The sequence below is a fragment of the Rana temporaria genome, chromosome 1, assembly GCF_905171775.1.
Source record: "Rana temporaria chromosome 1, aRanTem1.1, whole genome shotgun sequence".
NCBI lineage: Eukaryota > Metazoa > Chordata > Amphibia > Anura > Ranidae > Rana > Rana temporaria.
In genome coordinates, this window is record NC_053489.1 from 591025083 (window position 1) to 591051557 (window position 26475).

The 26475-nt window shown below is 46.8% G+C and overlaps 1 protein-coding gene across 1 annotated transcript in view; it reads right to left on the reverse strand.

The window, feature by feature from the left end:
- Positions 1-14652, reverse strand: part of PGM2 (phosphoglucomutase 2) — a 44047-nt gene extending 29395 nt beyond the window's left edge. Inside the window, exons 1-4 of the mRNA XM_040335144.1 lie at positions 14523-14652; positions 8234-8401; positions 4836-4942; positions 2782-2866 (exon numbers count right to left, since the gene is read on the reverse strand). Of these exons, the coding sequence (XP_040191078.1) occupies positions 2782-2866; positions 4836-4942; positions 8234-8401; positions 14523-14585 (423 nt within the window). The 5' untranslated portion in view covers positions 14586-14652. The remainder of the gene's footprint in view (positions 1-2781; positions 2867-4835; positions 4943-8233; positions 8402-14522) is intronic.
- Between the last annotated feature and the right edge of the window lie 11823 nt (positions 14653-26475).

A 26475-nucleotide genomic window follows, 5' to 3' on the forward strand; every position in this document is an offset into this window, starting at 1 on the left:
AGTAGAACTATAGGGATTTATTATTATTTGTTTCCCCATAGAGTATGGGAGGGTTTTAACCCGTCAGTTTATATTTTGCCATTTGGCCCATTGGGGCATTTTACCTTCACTTCCTGTCACCCAGCCAAAACAGGAAGAGAGAGGAAATCCCTGCAAATTAAGGGAATCCCTTGGGGGCCCCAGATCACTGGAACTAGTGTTCAAATTCCCTTCTAAAAATGAATTCCCCTCTATAACTTTTCTGGGGACAACCCAAAATTTGGGATTTTCTTTTACCTTTACTTTTAATGACAATGGTAAACAGAACAAATAGAGAGTGAATCTCCGCAACGGGGAACACAGACAGCAATAAAAACCTAATAAGGTCATCAAGTCCATCTCCTCTGTGAAGCATCGGCCGTCAGCGTACGTGTCCGCCGATACCCACCGGCATCAGTTTTAGTCCTCTAAAAACAGACGGATGGAGATACTTCTCCACCCATCCAGTGGATTGGATGACATTCTGTTTCCATAGAGAACAGCAGACTGTGTCCGCCTGCTCAGCAGGGGATCAGTGGAGACATTCCCTGCCGAGCAAGCGGAGCCGCTTGATGGAGTCCACCCCGTCTCAAAGGGTCTTGGGCAGTGGATGATTTCATGAAGCAGCACAGCAGATTCCAAAACATCTGTACACAGGTTGAATAATATTGTGTCAGTCGAGTTCTCTTTACCTGGTTCCAAGTGAAACTTGCAGAGCAATGCAATTACTTGAACTCCCTGGAATTATTTTTCATAGACGAGACTAGATATAACATCCATTAAAAAACTGGTAGCAAATGAGGGCTCAATACTGATAGTAACACTTATACACACAGGATTGATTTACTAAAACTGGAGAGTGCAAAATCTAGTACAGCTGTGCATGGTAGCCAATCGGCTTGTTTAGTTAAAGGGGTTGTAAAGGAATTTTTTTTTTTTTCATTATAAGCATCCTTTACCTGCAGACATTCCTCTTTTCACTTCCTTATTGTTCGTTTTTGCTCAGAAGTTGCTCTATTTCTTCTCTGTTCTGTTCACTTCCTGCTTGTCTGATTTTACCGACCACCGTGACGGGAGGGTATACTGCGGTGGTCAGTAATGTGCTCGCCCCCTCTTGGGAACTACATCTGTGTGGCAGGACGCTCTCTACGTTAGAGACCTCAAGAAGGTGTGAATTACTGGGCGTGCCACAATTCATACTGGGAAATGTAGTTCTTACATGAACGAGCGCCGCAAACCAGGAAGTGAATGAGAGAACAGAAACTAGAATGCCGGAGGTGATATAGATGAAGGAATTTAGATATTTACTTGTTTTTTTTAACAGAATCATTTCACTATTCTGTCTACCTTGCAGACATTCATTTTAGGCAAAAAAAAAATTTCCTTTAGTGACCCTTTAAGCTCGGACAATAAAACCTGATTGATTTCTATGCAGAGCTGCACCAGATTTTGCACTCTCCAGTTTTGGTAACCCAACCCCAGATTATTTTTTCTTAGATTAGAGTAGGGAACAGTTAAAAATCCTTTCAAAGTGAGGAAAATAGTCACTGGAACAATTTCGGTGTTCCCATTGAAAGATTTCCCCTCAACTTCCTTTGCTCACTTTCAGTGTCGTTAAATGTGGCAATTGTGTGACAATTTGCACCCCATGTTTCCCAATGAGTACCGTTCATATCTGTGTGACTTGCATTACTTTGGTCCAACTTTCATGCAACTTGAGGGCTATAGACTTCAATGTAAACCCTTAAAAAAATAATAATAATATATATTATATATATAGGGGGGGTGGGGGGGAGAAAGTCCCGTCTCCCCCCCCCCCCCAAAATCCATACCAGACCCTTATCCAATAACGTAGCCCAGAAGGTCAGGAAAGAGGGGGAAACGAGTGGGATCCCCCTCCTAAACCATCCCAGGCCACATGCCTTTAACATGGGGCCTCTTCATCAGAACCCCCCACTAAGGCCTCTTGTTCCCATGTTGATGGGGACAAGAACCTCTTCCCCAAACTCCTGGCCAGTGGTTGTGGGGGCCTGCGGGTGGGACCCCCCACCCCCATGTGAATGCGTATGGGGTACATAGTACCTCTACCCTCAAACACAGTCCAAGGGCAAGAACTGGAGGATGTCCGCCCCCCTCCCAGAACAAGAGCGGTCCCATCCGACTGTTATTTTACAATATGGGAAGCAGTTAAAGGGGTTGTAAAAGGTACAATTTTCTTTTCCCTAAATAGCTTCCTTTACCTTAGTGCAGTCCTCCTTCACTTACCTCATCCTTCCATTTTGCTTTTAAATGTCCTTATTTCTTCTGAGAAATCCTCACTTCCTGTTCTTCTGTCTAACGTCACACAGTAATGCAAGGCTTTCTCCCTGGGGTGGAGTGTTGTGCTCGCCCCCTCCCTTGTACTACAGGAGAGTCAAGGTACAGGAAGCCATTTAGGAAAAAAATGATAAAAAAATTGTACCTTTACAACCCCTTTAAGGAAGCTTTTCTATTCCCCCCCCAAATTCTTTTTACATTAAAGAAACGATATGGCCACCAAGCAGTGCGATCGACCAAACAAAAACCGTTAAATTATTTAATCAAATTGAACATAATACTCATACAGGGAGACAGAACCTTTAAATAAATCATTTAAAAAAAAAATATTTAGGTTTTTGAACATTGGCACACACCTAGTAACAAAGTATTTTGTAATAGCTACTTGTTACCATGAAAGGAGTTCACATTAACAAGTAAAACAGATTCACTGAAATAAATACTTACAACAAAAGGTGTTGGTGTGATACTGGAGAAAAGGTACACGGGGACACCTTGACTGATGAAAGCTGTAGCAGCAAGTTTTGCAAACCTAGGAAAGCAAAACAATTTAATCTCGTGTGCTGCACGGCTTGATAAAAAGGGATATTCATTTCTTTAACCAGATTTACCCCCCTTCATGACCAGGCCATTTTTTTGTGAAACAGCACTGCATTACTTTAACTGACAATTGCACGGTCAAGCAACGCAGTACATAAATTAAATTTATATATATATTTTTTTCCCCCTACAAATAGAGCTCACATTTTTGTAAATATTTTATTATATCTTTTCATGTGACAACACTGAAGAAATGACACTTTGCTACAATGTAAAGTAGTGAGTGTACAGCTTGTATAACAGTGTAAATTTGCTGTCCCCTTAAAATAACTCAACACACAGCAATTAATGTCTCAACCGCTGGTAACAAAAGCGAGTACATCCCTAGATGAAAATGTCCAAATTGGGCCCAAAGTGTCAATATTTTGTGTGGCCACCATTATTTTCCAGCACTGCCTTAACCCTCTTGGGCATGGAGTTCACCAGAGCTTCACAGGTTGTCACTGGAGTCCTTTTCCACTCCTCCATGATGACATCGCGGAGCTGGTGGATGTTGGAGACCTTGCTCTCCTCCACCTTCCGTTTAAAGATGCCCCACAGATGCTCAATAGGGTTTAGGTCTGGAGACATGCTTGGCCAGTCTATCAGCTTTACCCTCAGATTCTTTAGCCAAGGCAGTGGTCATCTTGGAGGTGTGTTTGGGGTCGTTATGTTGGAATACTGGCCTGCGCCCCAGTCTCCCAAGGGAGGGGATCATGTTCTGCTTCAGTATGTCACAGTACATGTTGGCATTCGTGGTTCCCTCAATGAACTGTAGCTCCCCAGTGCTGGCAGCACTCATGTAGCCCCAGACCATGACACTCCCACCACCATGCTTAACTGTAGGCAAGACTCACTTGTCTTTGTACTCCTCACCTGATTGCAACCTTAGATTAACCTTGATTAACATTAGATTCAGCCGAGTTGTCAGAATGACAATCGGCTGAGCACTGACAGACTGACCCCCCCCCCCCCCCACCCGATCAACCTCTGCAGCAATGCTGGCAGTACTCATACGTCTATTTTCCAAAGACAACCTCTGAATTATGAAGCTAAGCATGTGCACTCAACATCTGTGGTTGACCATGGCAAAGCCTGTTCTGAATGGAACCTGTCCTGTTAAACCGCTGTATGGTCTTGGCCACCGCATCTCAGTATCAGGGTCTTGGCAATCTTCTTATAGCCTAGGCCATTTTTATGTAGAGCAACAATTCTTTTTTTCAGATCCTCAGAGAGTTCATTGCCATGAGGTGCCATGTTGAACTTCCAGTGACCAGTATGAGAGAGTTTAACACCGAGTCACATGACACCAGGAAGGGAAAATGGCCAATTGTACCCAATTTGGAAATTTTCACTTAGGGATGTACTCTTTTGTTGCCAGTGGTTTAGACATTAATGGCTGTGTGTGGAGTTATTTTTAAATGACAACAAATTTACACTGTTATACAAGCTGTACACTCACTACTAAGCGCCGGAGGGGGCGGAGTGAAACACACTGGATGCATGACCTGGTCATAGTCCAGGCTGAGGTTGCCACTTCATTCGTTGCAGCAGGACACCAAAGACTAATCACAGCAGAAGCGACACGCACACACCCCCTAGGCGAAATTGCACAAAACACACAGGTTACTGCACAAAACAGCCACTTTGTAGTTGTAAATCTGATACGGTGTAGTAGTTTAGTGGTTAACCAACTTCTTTTGAAAGGCCAACGATTATGGACTGCAGCTGCTGATCAGTGTATTCTGACAGCGGTGGGTGCTCTATAAAAATACAAGATCCCAATGGAACAGGGGTGATTTTATTCTCCTGCCCACCTTGTTTGTGTGGATGGAGGAATGTTAGTTTTTGTTTGACCAGCCAGCTGGCAGAATGAAAGAAATAATACTGTATGGCCAGCTGTAGAATAGGAGCGGATTTACCTCTTACTGCTTCCTGCACTTGCTGGGTGAGCTCGGGCATCATAGCCAATGACAACGCCTCTTTCCTTCAGATCACTGATATTCTTCTCAAGGTATCGGCAGAATCCCTGTGAACAAAGCATTTACTTATTAGGTACATTTACTTCCTTACCTTAGAAATACATATATATGCATTCATACACAAATACAGGACTTGGGACACCAAGTTTGTGGTTCCTGCAGACATCTTTTTTTTTATACTTATACATGCAGATTCATAAGAAAATGACACCCCTTTATATCATTTAGCATTGTGGAACCTATAAGAATTATTACACGCATATACGTATGAACTCACAGCCTAAACAGACCACATTTTCATAGGTTTATGTAGAATTTCTATTAAAACTTTAAAAGCTAAGCAGACGTGTCATTTATATTAACAGAATTCTTGTGAGTCATACAGACGTCCTAGAACATGCAAGGAGACTTGGCAACATTACAGAAACCAAGTCAAGCAACTCTTTGTGAAATTGTGAAATATGCCAACGTTCAGTTCCTGAGCAGGTCTGCGGATGGTCCAGCCATTGGGCTCATATGCTGGTCACAATCTTACTATGAAATGATTACATCAGCCGCCTTACATTACAGACTGTGCTGAAACAATCTCCAGCATCACTAAAGACTACAGGAAATAGGATTATCACAGGATATCGCAATCATTTCCCTTCAATTAACAAACACATGATGCTGTGAGGAATGTAAAAATAATATAATTAAACTTAAAGTAACTCCACTTATATTGGAGAGAAAAAACACATTCTCCTCTGGCTGATCAATGTATATTGCAGGGATTTTATTAAACTTTGTTGCAGCGTCCTACTGTTTCTTTTCTGAAGAAATAGCAGTAGGTTTCATTATGTGGATCTGAATGGGAAGGACTTTTTCATAATTAATCAGCTGATGCATTTGTGGTGAAAGGAAAGTTGCAGGGCTTGCATCCTATTACAAGTAATTAACGTGTAACTAAAGACAAAACTCCCCCCCCCCATTAAGGATAGAGTAAAGGAGGGTTATAACCTGCATTAGTTGTTTTTGTTTTTTGCCATCTGTTTCCTATTGGGGAGATTTTACTTCACTTCCTGTCCCATAGCCAAAACAGGAAGTCCTTCCAAAGTGAGGGAATCCCAAAGTGTCACTAGAACTTGTGTCCTTATTGGAATATTTCCCCTCTATTAGTGTTTCCCAAAAGTCAACCCAAAATTTGAGATCTACTTTCACTTTCGATAATAGATAACAGTTAAAGCGGGGGTTCACCCTAAAACATCTATATACCGTCTTATCGTTGTTTTCATGCAGCTTCTGGGTTCTCGCTCCCCCGGGGAGTAGGCGTTGCCAAGACGAGGCATAGAGGATTGACGTACCGGGTTATGCGCGTCACGCCTTCCGAAAATATCCGAGCTGGGGCTCGGCACTTTACGGCGCCTGCGCAGTCAGCTCTACACGGCAGGCGCCGTAAAGAGCGGAGTCCCAGCTTGGATATTTTCGGAAGGCGTGACGCGCTTAACCCGCACGTCAATCATCTATGCCTCCTCTTAGGAACGCCTACTCCACGCGGGAGTCAGAACTCAGAGCCGGATGAAAACTATAAGACGGTATTGTACAGCAAAAAAAAAAAAAAAAAAAAAAAACACACAGCATACTGCAGATGTCAGCCGTATGCTGGATGTAATGGCATATAGATGTTTTTCAGGGTGAACCTCCGCTTTAACAGGACAAAAAGAGAGGAAGAATCTCCTTAAGGGGGGCAGAGGTAGCAATAATAATAATAAAAAAAAAACGAATAAGCCATCGCCACTTTCACACTGGAGGCGTTTTCAGGCGCTTTCACACTGGGGCGCTGCGCTGGCAGGGCGTCAAGAAAAGTCCTGCAAGCAGCTTCTTGGCAGCGCTTCAGGAGCAGTGTATACACCGCCCCTGCCCATTGAAATCAATGGGCAGTGCTGCCGAGCCGCTGGCAAAGCGCCACTACAGCAGCGCTTTGAACCCTTTTTCGGACGCTAGCGGTGGTAAAAAGCGCCCAGCTAGCGGGCGAAAAGTGCCACAAAAACGACGTTAAAAAAAATAGCAACGTTTTAGCGCCGATGCCCAGGCGCTTTCAGTGTGAAAGCAGCCTTAGTGCAGACTTCTGGGAAAATCAGCAAGCCAATCAGACAAGCAGGAGGACATTTCTGGGGAAGTTCTGTACGCAATCTGTATACAGAACACCTTCAGGTTGCATTGAATTTTACAGAAAATTACAGAGCTGCAGATTAAAAAGGAAAGGTCGTTTTGAATTACATTCAACTACAATATAGCTTGTGTAGCAATTGTATATGCTATTTTTTTATTTTTTTATTATTTCAGTTCCCTCCCATGAGATTGGAGTTACCCTTTAAGTCCTAAAAACAAAGACTATCCCAACAATTGTATATAAAGTAATAAAAGACTTTCACAGATTGAAAAATATCTCAGTATATAAAATTTAATGGTAAAAGGAGCTAAAAATATAGAGAAACCGATCCCTCATCAATACAATTTCAAAATGTTTCTAGTAAAAATATATTTAAGCTGCCTTTGTGTGCCAGAGAATTACTTCTGGTAAAGCCGTAAAAGGTAGTTGGAGAAGGGGGGGGCCTGGGAAACGTCTCCTTCCACTGCTTGTAAAAGCAATCCAGCGACTAGTTAGCTGCTGGGATTGCTTTTACAAGAGAGCCAGGCATCATCCCAGTACAACTGTTCAACCTCTAGCAATGTACAGGTACATCACTGGAGCTGAAGTGGTTAAAGGAGAAGTATACCCAAAGCTTTTTTGGGCTATACTTCTCCTGCGAGTCACAGGAATGTAGTTTGTTCAGCCCTCCTGTGACCCAGAGCTGGTCTAGGCTCCAGGAAAAAGATCCCTGGACTGGGAGACTGAGCCCCTTCCAATAGCACAATGATCCAGTGAGCGCTGGAGGGACAGAGCAGACATATACTAACTGACAGTCAATGGCTCTCTGCAGCCTAAAGAGAGCCGAGTGATCAGCGGTGTTTGATCGCTCAGTTATCAGCCTTCGAGCCAGCGGGGGACAGATGCTGCACCCACCGACATGAGTATAATTTTTTTTTTCTCCTGAAACCCATACTTTACTTTTTAATGGTTGTATCGTCACTCTACTGCGGGTTTTTTTGCGGTCTGCGTCTTCCTGTTTTGTGAATGGACATTAGCTTGGAAATTGATTTCCCCGTCTCCCTGACAGAACACATATTGCTCTGTGGTCTCCCCAGAAGACAATCAGGAAAAGGAAAACAATGGCGAGCATAGAACCAATGTCCTATTTTGCCATAATAATAAAGACGGGTTCCTACAGCAGTAGATATGTTCAGCAGGAGATTACCTGAGTTGTCTGGATAATGGTGAGGTCATTCATCTGGGAAACACCAGGGCCCATCGCTGCCCGCAGCCCCGCTGTACCAAACTCCATCCTGGCACCAAAACATTTCTTCAACTCTTCTTTGTTCTTTTCTGACACCAGCTGCTTGACCAACTCGGAGGTTTTAGGATTCTGCACAGAAACAAGTATGAAAATTAAAGCATCACAAAATCAAAGCTTCTAACAAAACCCGTTTAGGAGTTACAGTGGGACTGCGACACTAATACAGTGATCAGTGCTATGCACTGTACTAATGGTTGGAAAGGAATTAAATATCTAGGGCAGTGATGGCGAACCTTGGCACCCCAGATGTTTTGGAACTACATTTCCCATGATGCTCAGTGTAATTGAGCATCATGGGAAATGTAGTTCCAAAACATCTGGGGTGCCAAGGTTCACCATCACTGATCTAGGGCGATCAAAGGCTTAAAGTGGAGGTTCACCCGAAAAGTACATTTTTAACATTAGATTCATTCTCATTTTGTCTAGGGGAATCGAGTCGTTTTTTTTAAAATCGAAGCAGTACTTACTGTATTAGAGAGTGATCTTCGCCGCCGCTTCCGGGTACTGGGCGTTCCTATTTGATTGACAGGCTTCCGACGGTCGCATACATCGCGTCACGATTTTCCGAAAGTAGCCGAACGTCGGTGCGCAGGCGCCGTATAGAGCCGCACCGACGTTCGGCTTCTTTCGGCTACTCGTGACGCAATGTATGCGAACGTCGGAAGCCTGTCAATCAAATAGGAAAGCCCAGTCCCGAAGACCATACCCGGAAGCGGCGGAGAAGATCGCTCTCTAAAACGGTAAGTACTGCTTCGATTTTAAAAAAACTACCCGATTCCCCTTGACAAAACGAGCCTCAATCTAAGGTTAAAAATTAACTTTTCGGGTGAACTCCCGCTTTAACTGCGCCTGACCAGTGTTTTTTTTTTTTTTTTTAACCCAGTGTGTTGCTTTTACTAAGGGAAGAGATGGGAACATAAAACCCATCAATTCACCCTATCAGAACAAAGCTTTGTGTACATAGGCAGAGCTTCGTTCTTTGTCTCTGCCCGACAATCAGCTGATGCCAGTGGAATCCATTGCCCCTACCTGCAGATTGACTTGTGCTGTGAGTAAGCACAGCAGAAGCAGCCCATCAGCTGTGTGCAGGCCCCACTAGGTGGAAGTGCAGGCCCCCCCTAGGTGGAAGTGCAGGCCCCCACTAGGTGGAAGTGCTATATATTAAGCACCTATATATTAAACATTTGCAAAGTGTGAACATTGCTTTTATTGTAAACACAGAGCTCTCTGCTAGTAACCTTGAGAATAAGTGAGTGTTGTGTCTGGCTTCATTCATTTTATCACATAGAATGGTGTCAGAGGATCAGCCAGTCCATCTCCTATAATATGACATGTCACTGAGTACCTCTGATCATGGGAGAGGTTTCTGCTTTCACTGAGGGAGGCCAGAGAAGGGGCAGTTCATTCATTCACAAGCTCAGAGTACACACCGTGTGTCCGTCCCTCTGCACATTCCACCATCACACGTGTACACACCGCAACTTCATGACACACCCGTGTCTGCTCATTACTATTACCTCCCCACACTGACCTCAGAACAGCAATCCAAAGCCTGACAGGGGTTCCAATCCCTCTCCACACATAACAAAAGGCTTTGCCTGCAGTCCAGGTTTCATTTCACCTTGAAAGCAAACAATTGAAGCACCGACAGGAAGGGTTTTATGGTCACTTATGTCAAAAATGCTTCCCCCTGCCTAACAGTGATAATGTAATTAGGGCCGGAACTAATCGATCATGAAATTAATCGATTACAATTTTCATAATCAATTAATCGGCCAGTAACATAATGGGGTTAAAAAAAAAACTAAAATTAGCCCTTTATAGTAAAAAGAGCAAATCGCTACTGTAAATATTACTTTCACTGTCCCACAGTAAAAAAATTAACCCCTTATGCTGGCCATACACTATACGAAAATTCGGCCGAAAATCCGTCGTTCAGACAGTTCTTTCGTTTTTCGGACAGTTAATGGGCACAAAATCGATAATCGCTGGGACGTTTTTGAGCCGGAAAAACGAAGGACACATTTGGAAATTTTCTGCAGAACGAACGATAAATCGGAAGGTAATGTGTTTCCCCGTCTGAACTTTCTGCACTAGGTATATGTAAAAAAAACGAACCAAATTTTTTTTATTTATATCCACTGAACGATTTATCGCTCATTACATGATGGCACTATCATTTGCGCTCACGACCGAACGGTCGGTGGATTTTTCGTGGAGTGTATGGCCAGCATTACAGTAGCGATTATTTGCTCTTTTTGTACTAATAACCCCATTATGTTACTAAACATCTCAGGCCGGGTCACGCCTCTGTGTTTAGGTGCTTTTTGCAGAAACACACTACAGTTCATTTCCATGTTTTCCTATGGGACACGTTCACATCCATGATTTTCTTTTCAGCTGCTGCGTATTTGGAAAGGGCAAGGACTTTTTAATGCAAAATGGTGCTATTTTGTTTTTTTGGTTCAATATACTTCAAAGGAGAAGCTGCAGAAAAGCATGTAATGTGTTTTTGCGGCAATTTGTGTTTTGTAATCTGCCCAACAACAATTTGGCCCCCAAAAAAATTTAAAATGCTATTTTTTTTTAAAACCATTATCCAATTTATCAAAACAATAATCGGCCAACTAATCGATTATGAAAAAAATTGTTAGTTGCAGCCCTAAATGTAATGTATGCAGACACCAATGCTGGGGGGTTATTATTATGTCCGCTGACACCAATGCTGGGGGGTTATTATTATGTCCGCTGACACCAATGCTGGGGGGTTATTATTATGTTCGCTGACACCAATGCTGGGGGGTTATTATTATGTCCTCTGACACCAATGCTGGGGGCCATTACTCTGTCCGCTGACACCAATGCTGGGGGCCATTACTCTGTCCGCTGACACCAATGCTGGGGGCCATTACTCTGTTCGCTGACACCAATGCTGGGGGCCATTACTCTGTCCGCTGACACCAATGCTGGGGGTTATTATTATGTCCTCTGACACCAATGCTGGGGGTTATTATTATGTCCTCTGACACCAATGCTGGGGGCCATTACTCTGTCCGCTGACACCAATGCTGGGGGCCATTACTCTGTCCGCTGACACCAATGCTGGGGGTTATTATTATGTCCTCTGACACCAATGCTGGGGGCCATTACTCTGTCCGCTGACACCAATGCTGGGGGCCATTACTCTGTCCGCTGACACCAATGCTGGGGGTTATTACTATGTCCTCTGACACCAATGCTGGGGGCCATTACTCTGTCCGCTGACACCAATGCTGGGGGCCATTACTCTGTCCGCTGACACCAATGCTGGGGGCCATTACTCTGTCCGCTGACACCAATGCTGGGGGCCATTACTCTGTCCGCTGACACCAATGCTGGGGGCCATTACTCTGTCCGCTGACACCAATGCTGGGGGCCATTACTCTGTCCGCTGACACCAATGCTGGGGGCCATTACTCTGTCCGCTGACACCAATGCTGGGGGCCATTACTCTGTCCGCTGACACCAATGCTGGGGGCCATTACTCTGTCCGCTGACACCAATGCTGGGGGCCATTACTCTGTCCGCTGACACCAATGCTGGGGGCCATTACTCTGTCCGCTGACACCAATGCTGGGGGCCATTACTCTGTCCGCTGACACCAATGCTGGGGGCCATTACTCTGTCCGCTGACACCAATGCTGGGGGCCATTACTCTGTCCGCTGACACCAATGCTGGGGGCCATTACTCTGTCCGCTGACACCAATGCTGGGGGCCATTACTCTGTCCGCTGACACCAATGCTGGGGGCCATTACTCTGTCCGCTGACACCAATGCTGGGGGCCATTACTCTGTCCGCTGACACCAATGCTGGGGGCCATTACTCTGTCCGCTGACACCAATGCTGGGGGCCATTACTCTGTCCGCTGACACCAATGCTGGGGGCCATTACTCTGTCCGCTGACACCAATGCTGGGGGCCATTACTCTGTCCGCTGACACCAATGCTGGGGGCCATTACTCTGTCCGCTGACACCAATGCTGGGGGCCATTACTCTGTCCGCTGACACCAATGCTGGGGGCCATTACTCTGTCCGCTGACACCAATGCTGGGGGCCATTACTCTGTCCGCTGACACCAATGCTGGGGGCCATTACTCTGTCCGCTGACACCAATGCTGGGGGCCATTACTCTGTCCGCTGACACCAATGCTGGGGGCCATTACTCTGTCCGCTGACACCAATGCTGGGGGCCATTACTCTGTCCGCTGACACCAATGCTGGGGGCCATTACTCTGTCCGCTGACACCAATGCTGGGGGTTATTATTATGTCCGCTGACACCAATGCTGGGGGGGTTATTATTATGTCCGCTGACACCAATGCTGGGGGGGTTATTATTAGGTCCTCTCACACCAATGCTGGGGGGTTATTATTATGTCCTCTGACACCAATGCTGGGGGGTTATTATTATGTCCTCTGACACCAATGCTGGGGGGTTATTACTGTCCGCTGACACCAATGCTGGGGGGTTATTATTATGTCCTCTGACACCAATGCTGGGGGCCATTACTCTGTCCGCTGACACCAATGCTGGGGGTTATTATTATGTCCGCTGACACCAATGCTGGGGGGGTTATTATTATGTCCGCTGACACCAATGCTGGGGGGGTTATTATTAGGTCCTCTCACACCAATGCTGGGGGGTTATTATTATGTCCTCTGACACCAATGCTGGGGGGTTATTATTATGTCCTCTGACACCAATGCTGGGGGGTTATTACTGTCCGCTGACACCAATGCTGGGGGGTTATTACTGTCCGCTGACACCAATGCTGGGGGCCATTACTCTGTCCGCTGACACCAATGCTGGGGGCCATTACTCTGTCCGCTGACACCAATGCTGGGGGGTTATTACTGTCCGCTGACACCAATGCTGGGGGGTTATTATTATGTCCTCTGACACCAATGCTGGGGGTTATTATTATGTCCTCTGACATCAATGCTGGGGGGTTATTACTGTCCACTGACACCAATGCTGGGGGGTTATTGCTGTCCGCTGACACCAATGCTGGGGGGTTATTACTGTCCGCTGACACCAATGCTGGAGGGGTTATTACTGTCCGCTGACACCAATGCTGGGGGTTATTATTATGTCCTCTGACACCAATGCTGGGGGTTATTATTATGTCCTCTGACACCAATGCTGGGGGTTATTATTATGTCCTCTGACACCAATGCTGGGGGTTATTATTATGTCCTCTGACATCAATGCTGGGGGGTTATTACTGTCCGCTGACACCAATGCTGGAGGGGTTATTACTGTCCGCTGACACCAATGCTGGGGGGTTATTACTGTCCGCTGACACCAATGCTGGGGGGTTATTATTGTCCGCTGACACCAATGCTGGGGGGTTATTACTGTCCACTGACACCAATGCTGGGGGGTTATTACTGTCCGCTGACACCAATGCTGGGGGGTTATTACTGTCCGCTGACACCAATGCTGGAGGGGTTATTACTGTCCGCTGACACCAATGCTGAGGGGTTATTACTGTCCGCTGACACCAATGCTGGGGGGTTATTACTGTCCGCTGACACTCTGGTGTGTCTGTTGTGTATACAGCAATCCAGTGAAAGCAATAGGCTGTCCTCTGTGACGCACACATACACAATAACACACATCACACTACATTGGGCCAGACGCACACCTAGCGCCTCGCAAACATTCATTTTTCGTGCTTTTGTCTCACATCGCATGTGACATGTACAGGGAAACCGGTTCAAACGAGCGGATTGTAAAATGCACCGAAGAACTCGTTGTGTTGGGTGTCAAGCTTTGTGCATCTCCTTGTCGCGTTTGGGTTGCCATGGCACTGCAAGCACAAGGTGCGCTTTATGCGCGTTCTGCGAACATGTGAGAAAACATCACTTCTGTGCTCATTCACATAACTCCCAGCTGTGATCGTAGTCTTGGTGGGAATGGGGGGCTCAAATGAATGGGCAGACATAAAACAACGCATGTTCATGCGCAAAAACAACGCACATCAATGCAGATAGGTTACTGCAGCACGCAATGTGAGAAGAGCTCCTAGGACTACAGATCCCAGCATGCCCGGGCTGCTATGACATTGGCAGTCATGGTTACCCCGGATGGTGCTAGTAATGAATGGAAGGAAGGTGTCATGTACTGTACAGGGAGGGGAGGCTCACCTTGTCCCATTTCAGCCATTGCTCAGCTTCCTGGTACAGCCCCGCGTCCCCCCGATCCGCCATGTCCTCTCTCCGCCTGTCTTTGACAGCACCGACCTCCGCCACCGGGAACACCTAATACGGCCGGGGAGGAGTCAGAGGATCATGTGAGCGGTGACGTGTGAGGGGCTTGCCTCTACTTCCGCACACAGCTGCCACCTAGTGGTGGAATAGGAGAAGGCGGAGAGGGTGCAAGGAGTTCTATCACAGCAAGGACTGAGCATCATGTAATAGCCAGACACAAGCAAGACATTGTCACCTCATTTCAGCAGTGAAGAGTTAGCAATGACAGAAGAATAATGCCTTCTTTACACAGGCTGACCTGTGTTTTTACCCACTTCCTGCCCAGGAGAATTTTCAGCTTTCAGCGCGGTCAATTTTTAAATGACAATTGCGCTGTCATGCTACACTGAACCCAAACTATATTTTTATCATTTTGTTCCCACAAATAGAGCTTTCTTTTGGTGGTATTTAATCCCCACTGTTTTTTTGATTTTGTGCTAAAAAGAAACAAAAAAAGACTGAAAACACGTTTTTCTTTATTTCTGCAAATAAATAATCCTTCTTTATAAATTCTGTCCAAAATGTATTCTTCTACATTCTTTGGTGAAAATAACCCAAATCAGTGGGCTGGATTCAGGTAGTTTTGCACATTTTTTACGGAGGCGCAGGGCAACGTTTTTGCCCTGCGCCCCGCAAATTTACTGCGCTGCCCTTGATTCACGGAGCAGTAGCTCCGTAAATTGCGTGGGCGCGCCGGCAAAATGCCCGGCGTAAGCGCGTGCAATTTAAATGATCCCGTAGGGGTCGGGAATCATTTAAATTAGGCGCGTTCCCGCGGCGAGCGTAGAGCGCATGCTCCGTCGGGAAACTTTCCCGACGTGCATTGCGGCAAATGACGTCGCAAGGACGTCATTTGCTTCAAAGTGAACGTGAATGGCGTCCAGCGCCATTCACGATTCACTTACGCAAACTACGTAAATTTCAAATTTCGCGACGCGGGAACGACGGGTATACGTAACATTGGCTGCCCCTGCTAATAGCAGGGGCAGCCTTACGCAAAAACCGCCATACGGAAACAACGTAAATTGCGTACGCAGGGCTCGCGCAATGTTGTGAATCGGCGTTAGTATGCAATTTGCATACTATACGCTGAGCACAATGGGAACGCCACCTAGCGGCCATCGCAAGAATGCAGCCTAAGATATGCGGGCATAAGAGCCTTATGCCGCGCAGATCTTAGGCTGCAGTCGGCGTAACGAGGTTCCTGAATCAGGAGCATTCGTTACGCCGGGGCAAGTAAGCAATTGCGCTGTGTAACCTATGCTTACACAGGCGCAATTGCTTCTTGAATCCAGGCCAGTGTATATTATTTAGGCTGGGTTCACACTGATAACAGATGCGGCTCGTAGCAGGGGTCCGGTGCGTCCCTGTTCTCCGTTTCAGGGACAAATTTTTGCCTGAATTCCCCCTGAAACGGACCAAAAGATGCACAGGACCCCTTTGTAATGCGCTCTGCAGGCCGCCCTGGAGATATGTGAACCGGCTCCATAGAGAGAGCCAGTCACAGTCTTCTGTCATACAAATTGGATGTGGGGAAACCCTCATCCTATTTGCACTAGTGTGAACCCAGCCTAAGTCTGTAGGAAAGTTATACAGTCCACAAACTATGGTATATATCTAAAAATTGATCAATCCTGATGTACTGATCTCATATCTTGAGGCCTTAAAGTGGCAAAACAGTACAAATATTCCCAAATGGCCCTTATTGGAAAGTACACAGTCCAAGGTATTTATTAAAGGGGTTGTAAGGGTTAAAAAAATGTTTCTTTTAAATAACAAACATACCATACTTACCTCCACTGTGCAGTTTGTTTTGCACAGAGTGGCCCCGATCCTCGTCTTCTGGGGTCCCTCGGCGGCTGTCTCGGCTCCTCCCCGAAAGAGCTTACCCCCTTCTGGGAAGCTCTCTCCCAAGGGGGTTAGCTTGTGGGCGCGCTCCTGCGTGATACAGTGCATAGGATGCATTAAGGTGAAAAACACGAAGCTTTACAACCCCTTTAAGAGGCATGGCAAGTTTTTTGTAGTTGTCATTTTTTATTTTGTTTTACATATTGTCACCAGTGCAACACATAACTGGTGTGGCGGTGATCATGGATACTTTGTTTTTTAACACACTTTGACCAGAACAATATGTTACCATAGTAACATTGTACTACTCCGGGTAAGTGGTTAGTATTTTTTGTTTTACACATTATTGGCCAGATTCAGAGAGAGTTACGCCGGCGTATCAGTAGATACGCCGACGTAACTCGGAATCTGCGCCGTCCTAAGTTTAAGTGTATGCTTAAACTGAGATACACTTAAACCTATCTAAGATACGACGGCCTGCGCCGTCGTATCTTAGGGTGCAATATTTACGCTGGCCGCTAGGTGGCGCTTCCGTTGAGTTCGGCGTAGAATATGTAAAAGCCTAGATACGCTGATTCACGAACGTACGTGCGCCCGTCGCAGTAAAGATATGCCGTTTACTGCGAGGCGTTTTCCGGCGTAAAGTTATTCCAACAAATAGCTGGCCTAGTCAATGTTAAGTATGGCCGTCGTTCCCGCGTCAAAATTGAAAATTTTTACGTAGTTTGCGTAAGTTGTCCGTGAATGGGGCTGGACGTAATTTATGTTCACGTCGAAACCAATACGTCCTTGCGGGGTACTTTGGAGCAATGCACACTGGGATATGTACAGACGGCAAATGCGCCGTTCGTAAAAAAACGTCAATCACGTCGGGTCACCAAACATTAACATAAAACACGCCCCCCCATCCTCATTTGAATTAGGCACGCTTACGCCGGCCCCATTTAGGCTATGCCGCCGTAAGTTAGGAGGCAAGTGCTTTGTGAATACAGTACTTGCCTCTCTGACTTAAGGTGGCGTATAGTAAATACGATACGCTACGCCGCCTTAAAGATACGCGCCCCTACCTGAATCTGGCTATATGTTTGCTTCTAGCAATGAATTTCATTACTATAAGCAAGCTTTTACTGAATGAAATCAAGTCATTTAGTTTGTTTTGTTGTGATTAGCTGTGATTGGCCCATCCGGTGGACACAGCCGGTGACAGATTGCACTGCAGCACAACCCCACGGGCGGGTGCAAGGCACGATCTGGGAGGACGTCATAAGACGTCCACCCAGATCCTCAAGTATTCAACCCAGCCGTCATTTTGCTACAGGCTGGGCAGGAAGTGGTTAAAACCCTCATGAACCGCTTCGCGCCTGCGCCTCCCGGGCCTTTAAGACAGGGGTCTTAAACTGGTGGCCCTCCAGCTGTTGCAAAACTACAAGTCACACAATCCCTCAAGGCTGACATTGTAGGTAGGAACTCTGTGCACTACTCTTAAGAGAGTAAAATAAAAATACATTTGAGTATTCTAGTATTACATCAGTATTTTCTTAATATACAATACATGTGCTTAGGTAAGGGGTTTAATACCGTTCTAGTGGAAAAAAATCAGGTAGTGCTAAAAGTTCACAAGTTAGGGGGTGCAAATTACTTCCGTTGCCCCGGGAGCTGACAACCAACGCTACGCCACTGGGACAGCTAGCATTAAAGACTTTGGGCCATATTCTCAAAGAATTACGCCGGCATATCAGCAGATACGCCGACGTAAGTCCGAATCTAAGGCCGTCATATGTTTAAGTGTATTCTCAAACTGAGATACACTTAAACATGCCTAAGATACGACGGCCAGCGCCGTTGTATCTTAGGCTGCAATATCTACGCTGACCGATAGGTGGCGTTTCCTTTGCGGTCAGCGTAGAATATGCAAATGACTAGTCACGCCGATTCACGAACGTACGCTTGCCCGTCCTAGTGTTTTTACGTTGTTTCCGTAAGCGATACACGGCGTAAAGATAAACATGCCCCCTAGGTGGCGTACTCAATGTTAAGTATGGCCGTCGTTCCCGCGTCGCAATTTGAAAATTTAACGTCGTTTGCGTAAGTCGTCTGTAAATGGCGCTGGACGCCATTTACGTTACCGTCAAAACAAATTACGTCCGTGCGACGTCATTTAGCGCAATGCACGTCGGGTAATTTACCCGACGGAGCATGCGCAGTACGATCGGCGCGGGAGCGCGCCTAATTTAAATGATCCACGCCCCCTACCAGGATCATTTGAATTAGGAGTGCTTGCGCGGGTGGACTTTACGCTACGCCGCCGCAAGTTTACAGGCAAGTGGTTTGGGAATCAGGCACTTGCCCGTTAAACTTGCGGCGGAGTAACGTAAAGGAGATACGTTACGCCGCCGGATATCTACGAGAATCTGGCCCTTTAATTTTTGCTACACCATAGGGGCACGTGGTCCCTGCCTGCAAAGGGCATTCGTCCAGACTCAGTTGAAATTGTGCTGTCTGCAAGCAAGTGTGTGCTGAAGGTAGAAGAGGAGAGAATGTATATACTGGAGTATATATAGTTCAAGTCCCAACAGAGTTTCATTGATAAAATGGGCATCCCATATGCACCCTTCCCCATCCAAGTTCAATTACCCTAATAAAATAAAAAAACAAACAAAGCTGCATGGACTGCTTATTGTCTCTGAGTGACTGGAAATTCACGTGCCTGGCTGTGCAGGGTGGGAAGCGACCACATTCACCAGCGGCTCCTATGGGGGTAGCGCTACATATATACTGTATACTTTTTTCCCTTTGTGGGGCAGATATTTGTTTTAGGGGATACTTTTTTCTTCAGCGTTCCACTGTCTGTGCGCTCAGTGATGCTGCTCTATGTGACTTTTCTGTCCAGTTAATAAGCTGCAGTACACAGTCACGTTATAAAGTGGACGGAGATCATTTATCAGAAAAAAATTGAAATAATTGGATTCTGCAGGAAACACATTGATCACTAATAGTGTGACTAAACTGAAAGCGTCTGGTCACTTATGGGATCAGTCATGTGCCATCCTATAAAAGCCCCTATTGTCAGAAACCATTTCAGGGCATTCAGTGCCAATATAGAAACAAATCTCCAACCTGCATAGGCAGTTCCATGTTCTTTTGTTTCATGCAAAACTTTATATAATGGCCTGACACAGGGCTGCTGTTAGAAATCATGAGGCCCTGTACAGCCTACCCCCCCCCCCCCCCAGAAAAAAAAATTGTTATTAGCCGACACAAACACAACAAATTCCTGCTAAATATTATTACAGTAAAACCTTGGATTGCGAGCATAATTCGTTCCGGAAGCATGCTTGTAATCCAAAGCGTTTGTATATCAAAGCAGATTTCCCCATAAGAATTAATGGAAACTCAAATGATTCGTTCCGCATTTAATCATAAATCCTTCAGTCTATAGTCCATATAAAAAGATTATAGCAATGTGATAGGTTGCGTAACCATAAAATGTCCATCCACAAATGGAAGCCTCCAGAAAGAAAAAATCCAGCAGGAGCTACAGAGTATAAAAGAGAAGAGAGGAGCCTCTAAGTGTAGAAATATGGTTACATTTAATGAAGGTACAACATTTAGCAACTCAATGGTTGATGATTAAAAGAGGCACATCTAAGTATGCAGGCTTCTGGGGTAAAGCTGTCCACATAGACCATCCCCCACACCACCGACTCTCACCGCTGTCAGTCTGCAATTGTGATCGGGAAGACTACCCTGCAGTAGAGCGAGGCTTGAATCGCTCGTGGAGCGCAGCATGGAAGGGATGACGTTGATGGCGGTGCGGAGGATGGTCTATGTGGACAGCTTTACCTCAGATGCCTGCATACTTAGATGTGCCTGTTTTATTCATCAACCATGTGAGTTGCTAAATTTTGTGCCCAGAGGCGGCTCTTTAATTAGGCAAATTAGGCGGTCGCCTAAGGCCTCGCACTCACAGGGGCCTCACGGCCGCCTAGCTTACCCAATGCATTACCCCAGTTTTGAGGGACAGGGAACCTTAACGCTGCTGTGCTCATGCAGACAGAGTTATGAGCCCTGACTCAGGAGAGGGGCTGCCAGCGTCCCTAACAACCAGTGAATATCAGTGGCACCACCCCTTGTGACGTCAATGACCCAGCATGCCCTCAGTCAATGAAGTCAAAAGGGGGCGGGTTCACCAGGTGACATAACCAGGTGGCCCCCGTCCCATAGTTATTAAAAAGCAGGATCTGGGGGCTGCCTTGTTAAAGGGGTCTTCCAGATTCCAATAAGCCCCCTGCCCACCGACCCCCACAACCACCGGCCAGGGTTGTGGGGAAGAGGCTCTTGTCCTTGAATTATTTTTCCCATCATGGGTGTGAGTGGGGCCCCATGTCAAGTTTTGCCTAAGGCCTCACAAAGCCTCGAGCCGCCTCTGGTTGTGCCCTCATTATATGTAATCATATTGCTACACTTAGAGGCGCCTCTCTTCTCTTTTAAACTCGGTTGTGACATGAAATAAGTATTTAGATGCTGGAAGGCTCTGGATGGGGATAGGAGCTCTGCAGCAAACCTAATGGCCCTGTGGGTGACAAGGTTTCTGTTTGGGGCTGTGGTCCCGAAAGTAGGCTGGGGGCACTGTGAGAGACAAGTTTACTGTGAGGGCTAGGAGGCACTGTGGGACTCTGCAGCAGGTGGGGGAGCACTGTCAGAGGTTGGGTTGCACTGTGGAGGCTGAGAGCTCTCAGGGGGCCTGGGGCACTGTGGGGATTTTGGGTCACTGTGGGCAATTGTGGGAGGCAGGGAGAACTATGGGAAGGCACTGTGATAAAACCAAAGCCCTGCAACAGGCCACAACCTTGTGGTTGAGAACCACTGATGCAAATGATCTTTTTTTTTCAAGAAAGGCAAGGGTTAATAGTGTTTAAACGCGCACAAAGGTTGATTTAAAAAAGTCATATTGGATGTTCGCTTTGCAAAAGAATTTTCCCCATAGCTTAGTGAATGTGGTGGCATGTCACTATGCAAATGTAGCGCTCACCCCCGAAGGAGCCGCTGGTTGATTTTGGGATCGGCCTGGCGGTGTCTAGGGGTGCAATTGTGAGAACAGTGGTAGTGAGCGAAGGTCCAGACAGCCAATAAAAGGGTTTTCAATGCTTTATTGTCCAGGCCAAACACGGCCAAAATCAACACGTATTAGGAAGGTCAAGGTTAATGAAGGAAAGAGAAGAGAACTTTTCGGTATCAGGCCTGGATGTTGAATGGAGCAATCAATACTGCTGGTATAGTACCAATTGTAGTAACTCGTCGCCACTCTGCTTGGAGTGGGTAAAGTGCCCCCGGACAGACCCCTATAACAGGCCTGGCAGCCGAAGCGTCACTCTGAACTAGCTGGGAGGAACGATTCTCTCTCACAGACCCGGTTCTAGGGCCTCTGCCACAGGCCAGTTTCAATAAAGGACTTAGGTGAATAAAGAGAGCGAATCATCCCAGTTGACTTTTCCTATATGGGCCCCCTGGATGACAGCAAGCATACCTGTCAGTGGTCCGGATGCCTGATCCCAGACTGGGATCCTTTCAACAAGTCATGGGACCCAGTAGAAGACTGGGGTCCCTTTTTTTCTCAGGATGAGGTTCGATGCAGCTGTCAGCTTTGGCCAGGTGGGTCGCGTTGGCAGGGTCCATGGATGCGCGTACCCTGAAGGTGGATACCGCACCTGGAACCGGGATCCCGCGAAGACTTCTCAACACATGACCCCGTCACAGATATACTCTCTCCCAGCATGCCCGCGAGGGAAAACTTCTCCAATTGGCTGCTGGGGAAAACTTGCTCTGCCAGAACCCCTCTGGCACCAACTGCCGGCAAGGGGTGGTATTGCACCCCTTGACCACAGACTGACCCAGTGGACATTTCTGGGATGACAGAAGTCCCAAATTTAGACAAACACGAATGGGAGCAAAGTAACTCTCCCATTCCCACTAACTTTAGCGTAGCGCCCATGCTGAAAGCAAGGGGGTGCTACACAAAGAAAACTCAATCTCGTTCAAGGTAAATAAAAAAACTGAATTTTTGCAGGCACATGACTGATTAATGGAAGTCAGCAAGTCAGCAGAGCTTCACCTCATTCACTAGGCTAATTCCCTAGCACACGAACAGTAAATCAACCCCATTGTGCATCTTCTCAAATCCTAAATGACAGTGTGTCTCTATAATTAAAGAGCCAAACTCCAGAAAGATATATTGTAGGGCTCACCCCCAAAGGGGCCGCTGGAAGCAGACAGGTTCTCCTTGGATAGTACAGAGGCCGCCAGTACCCCAAGCTTAGTCCCAAGTACACCAACAACTATAGGTCAGTCTAGGGCGGGGGTCAGCAACCTGCAGATCACAGGTGACTGGTAGATCATGGTCTGGGTTTGCTGAGCATCAGAGTGCAATGCAGAGGGACTACTTGTAAAGTTGAAGCTGTAGTAGAGATCAAGAGCCACATAAGATGATGCCTTCTCTGCAGGGCAGGACTTAGGGTGCTGGGGGCCCCTGGGCTTGAGTGTTGAAGGGGCCCCCTGGAGCCGAGAATTGGCGGGGGGGTTGAAGTTGTTAAGCGAGGGGGGGGGCAAATTGAAGTTGTTGAGCGGGGGGGGGCATTAAAGTTGTTGAGCGGGGGGGTGCCTCTCACCTGTGCACAGAATGTATCGGCTCTCTTCCCTTCAGCAGACATCCACACACCACTCCGGTTCCTCCTGGGGGGGGGGAGGTTGCAGTTGTTGAGCGGGGGGGAGTGCCTCTCACACCTGTGCTGACAGCTGGGGCCACAGACTGTCATTAGCCCGGCTGTCGACTTTCATCCCTTCATCAGCCACAGTCCTCCACACACCGCTCCGGTTCCTCCTGCTTCTGTGCTGCCTCCTCTCGCAGTGCGGGAAAATTAACCCTTTCACGGAACTGCGGGAAAGTGTGGGAAAGTCCCGCAGAATCCGTGCGTGTTAGGAGGTATGCGCAGGGCCGCCATCAGGAATTTTGGGGCCCCTTACACAGCTTAAGGCATGGGCCCCCTGGAGCAGAGAACAGGGGGGGTGCTCCCGCCTGAAATTGAGAAGCGGGGGGCTGCCGCAAATTGAGAAGCGGGGGGGGGGGGGCCTTTACAAATAAATAAAGAAAAATATATATATATATATATATAAAAAAAGGGGGGTTGCCATCAAAAACAAACATTTATAAAAAAATACATAAAAAAAGGGAGGTTTCCATCCGGGGCCCCTGGGGACCTCTGGGTTTTTTAATAAAAAATAAAAGAATATAAAAAAAAAAAAAAACATTTATAAAAAAATATAAAAAAAAGGGGGGGGGGGGTTGCCACATGGGGCCCTGGGAACCTCTGAGCCCTTTAATAAAATAAAAAATATATTTAAAAAAAAAATTTTTTTTCATAAAAAAAAGGGAGGGGGTTGCCATCCGGGGGCCCTGGAGACCTCTGGGCCCTTTATTAATAATAATAATAATAATAATAATATATATATATATATATATATATATATAGATATATATAAAAATAAATAAATAAAAAATATATAAAAAAACATTTTTTTTATAAAAAAAAAAAGGGGGGGTAGCCGTCCGGGGGTCTGGGGGCCTCTGGGCCACTGGGGACCTCCTGACCCCCTTTTTATTAAAGGGGGCCCCCTATTGGGCAGGGCCCATGGGCTTGAGCCCAATCAAGCCCAATGGTAAGTCCGGTGCATTGCCACGAAATGAGATTTGCCATCGGATGAGATGGTCCGCCTCCATCACATCCTATTGGCTCACTCCTGTCACGTGACATATTTAAACGTCAAGTATCGACGCGAACATCAGTCTCAGCTAGGCTATCATAGGGAGAGGATCTCCTCTCCCTGTGATAGCTGAAGCTGCACGGAGCTGGTGCACGGAGCTCACATGGCCTCTGTGGCCCGATTCCGAGAGCGGAATCGGGCCACAGAAGCTCATACATTTACTAGGCTAATAAATGTTCTCCTTTATTACAATGTCAGGCTAATAAATGTTCTCCTTCATTACAATGTCACTTTGGGATCTACAGCGATATCGGATCCCAATGCCCGATAGCGCTGTCAGCGTGCCTCCCGCCAGTGCTAACTACACCCCGCGCCCGCAGCTCTACTCCCCGTCCCCCGTTAAGGCTCAGGGAACGGGGAACAGAAAGTAGAGCATCGAGTGCAGGTAAAGTTGTAGTGCGCAGGCGCAGCACTACGCAAATAGCTCCGTGCACCAGCTCCGTGCAGCTTCAGCTATCACAGGGAGAGGAGATCCTCTCCCTATGATAGCCTAGCTGAGACTGATGTTCGCGTCGATACTTGACGTTTAAATATGTCACGTGACAGGAGTGAGCCAATAGGATGTGATGGAGGCGGACCATCTCATTCCATGGCAAATCTCATTTCGTGGCAATGCACCGGCCCTGCTTCTCTGTAGTGCTGGCTCCTGTCCCATTTAGAGTGATACCAACTGCACTCCACCTCTTATCCAGGCTAGCGGTCTCCAGAGTGGTGCCAGCTGCAGGAAAGAAGACATCTTTAGGTCAGTGTGAAGCAATACACTGGGCATAATAGCATAGGGCTGCTTTCACACTGATGTGCTGCGGTATACCCACACGGCGCAGGTGCAGCAGAGTGTACCTGCTGCATTTAGCCATAGACATATATTATATCCCGCGGTTTTGATGCACTTTCTGAATGCAGGAGTTTTGGTGCGCTTTCAGAAAGTGCACCACACCTACAGGATATAATAGAAGTCTATGGCAAAATGCAGCTAACCCAGGAAAGTTGCAGATGCACTGCACTGTGCCCACGGTGCAGGTAAACCCAGTGTGAAAGCAGCCTTATAGGGAGCTCAAAACAGTAAGGGTTCATGAACATTTGCCGTTTGGGGGTTGTAATACCCACACAGTTAGGGTGCCCACGTGTCCCGGATTGCCCGGGACTGTCCCTTAATTGGCATCTGTGTCCCTGTTCCCGGATGCCTTCATTCCGGGACAATACAATGTCCCGGAATGAAGCACTGGGTAAAGTCATTATGAATTCAGCAGAGTCTGAGCCACGGTAGCGCTGTCTGCAGCATGCAGAACCACCTCCCCATGACTTTCATTGTGCTCACTGGTTGCTACAGCCGCTTGGCGTGTAGCAACCAGTGACATCACGGCTGCAGTGCACCCCCTCTGTTCAGAACTGAAAGCGCGGGAGGATTTCACTTCCTCCTCCGCGCTTCTGCTCTGTCTGTCTCCTGGGACTAGGGTGACCACATTTCCATACAGCCATTCAGGGACACCCCCCCCAGCAAGCAGTGGTCGGTGACATCACAAGGAGGCAGTGCCGCCATATGACGTGGCCGAGAGGCCCCGCCCCTTACCTATTTAAGCATTTGTTTCATGTATGGAAGCCCAACATTGCAGCTGCTTAGATTCACAGAGTGTAATTGTTCTTGCGATGTTGGGCTAACATACATGAAACAAATGCTGTTTATATCTAAGGCACAAAAAGTTGTATATAAAACCTTGTACTTTATACCACAAAAGAAATACAAATGACACAAGGGATCTGGGGTAAAAACTGCACATACACTGACCTACCCGACTACTACACTGACCTACTGTACCTGATTCCTACACTGACCTACCTGACCACTACACTGACCTTCCTGATCCCTACACTGACCCAATTGATTGCTGCATTGAAATACCTGACCACTACACTAACCTGATTCCTACACTGACCTACCTGATCATTACACTGACCTACCCGATTCCTACCCCGTCCATTGGGGGAGCATGTCAGATCCTCAGCTCTAAGGGACTAATGCTGGGACCTGTAGTCCTTCATTAGGAGGATGAGGCCAGTGGCAGACTGGCAGTGCTGGGGGCATGGGTTAAGTGGCAGTGCTTGGGAAGGGATGGGATCACTAACTCTCACTTGCTGTCACCTGTTAGTGTCCATTTGGGAGGGGAGAGGGGCTTGGTGAGGGTGG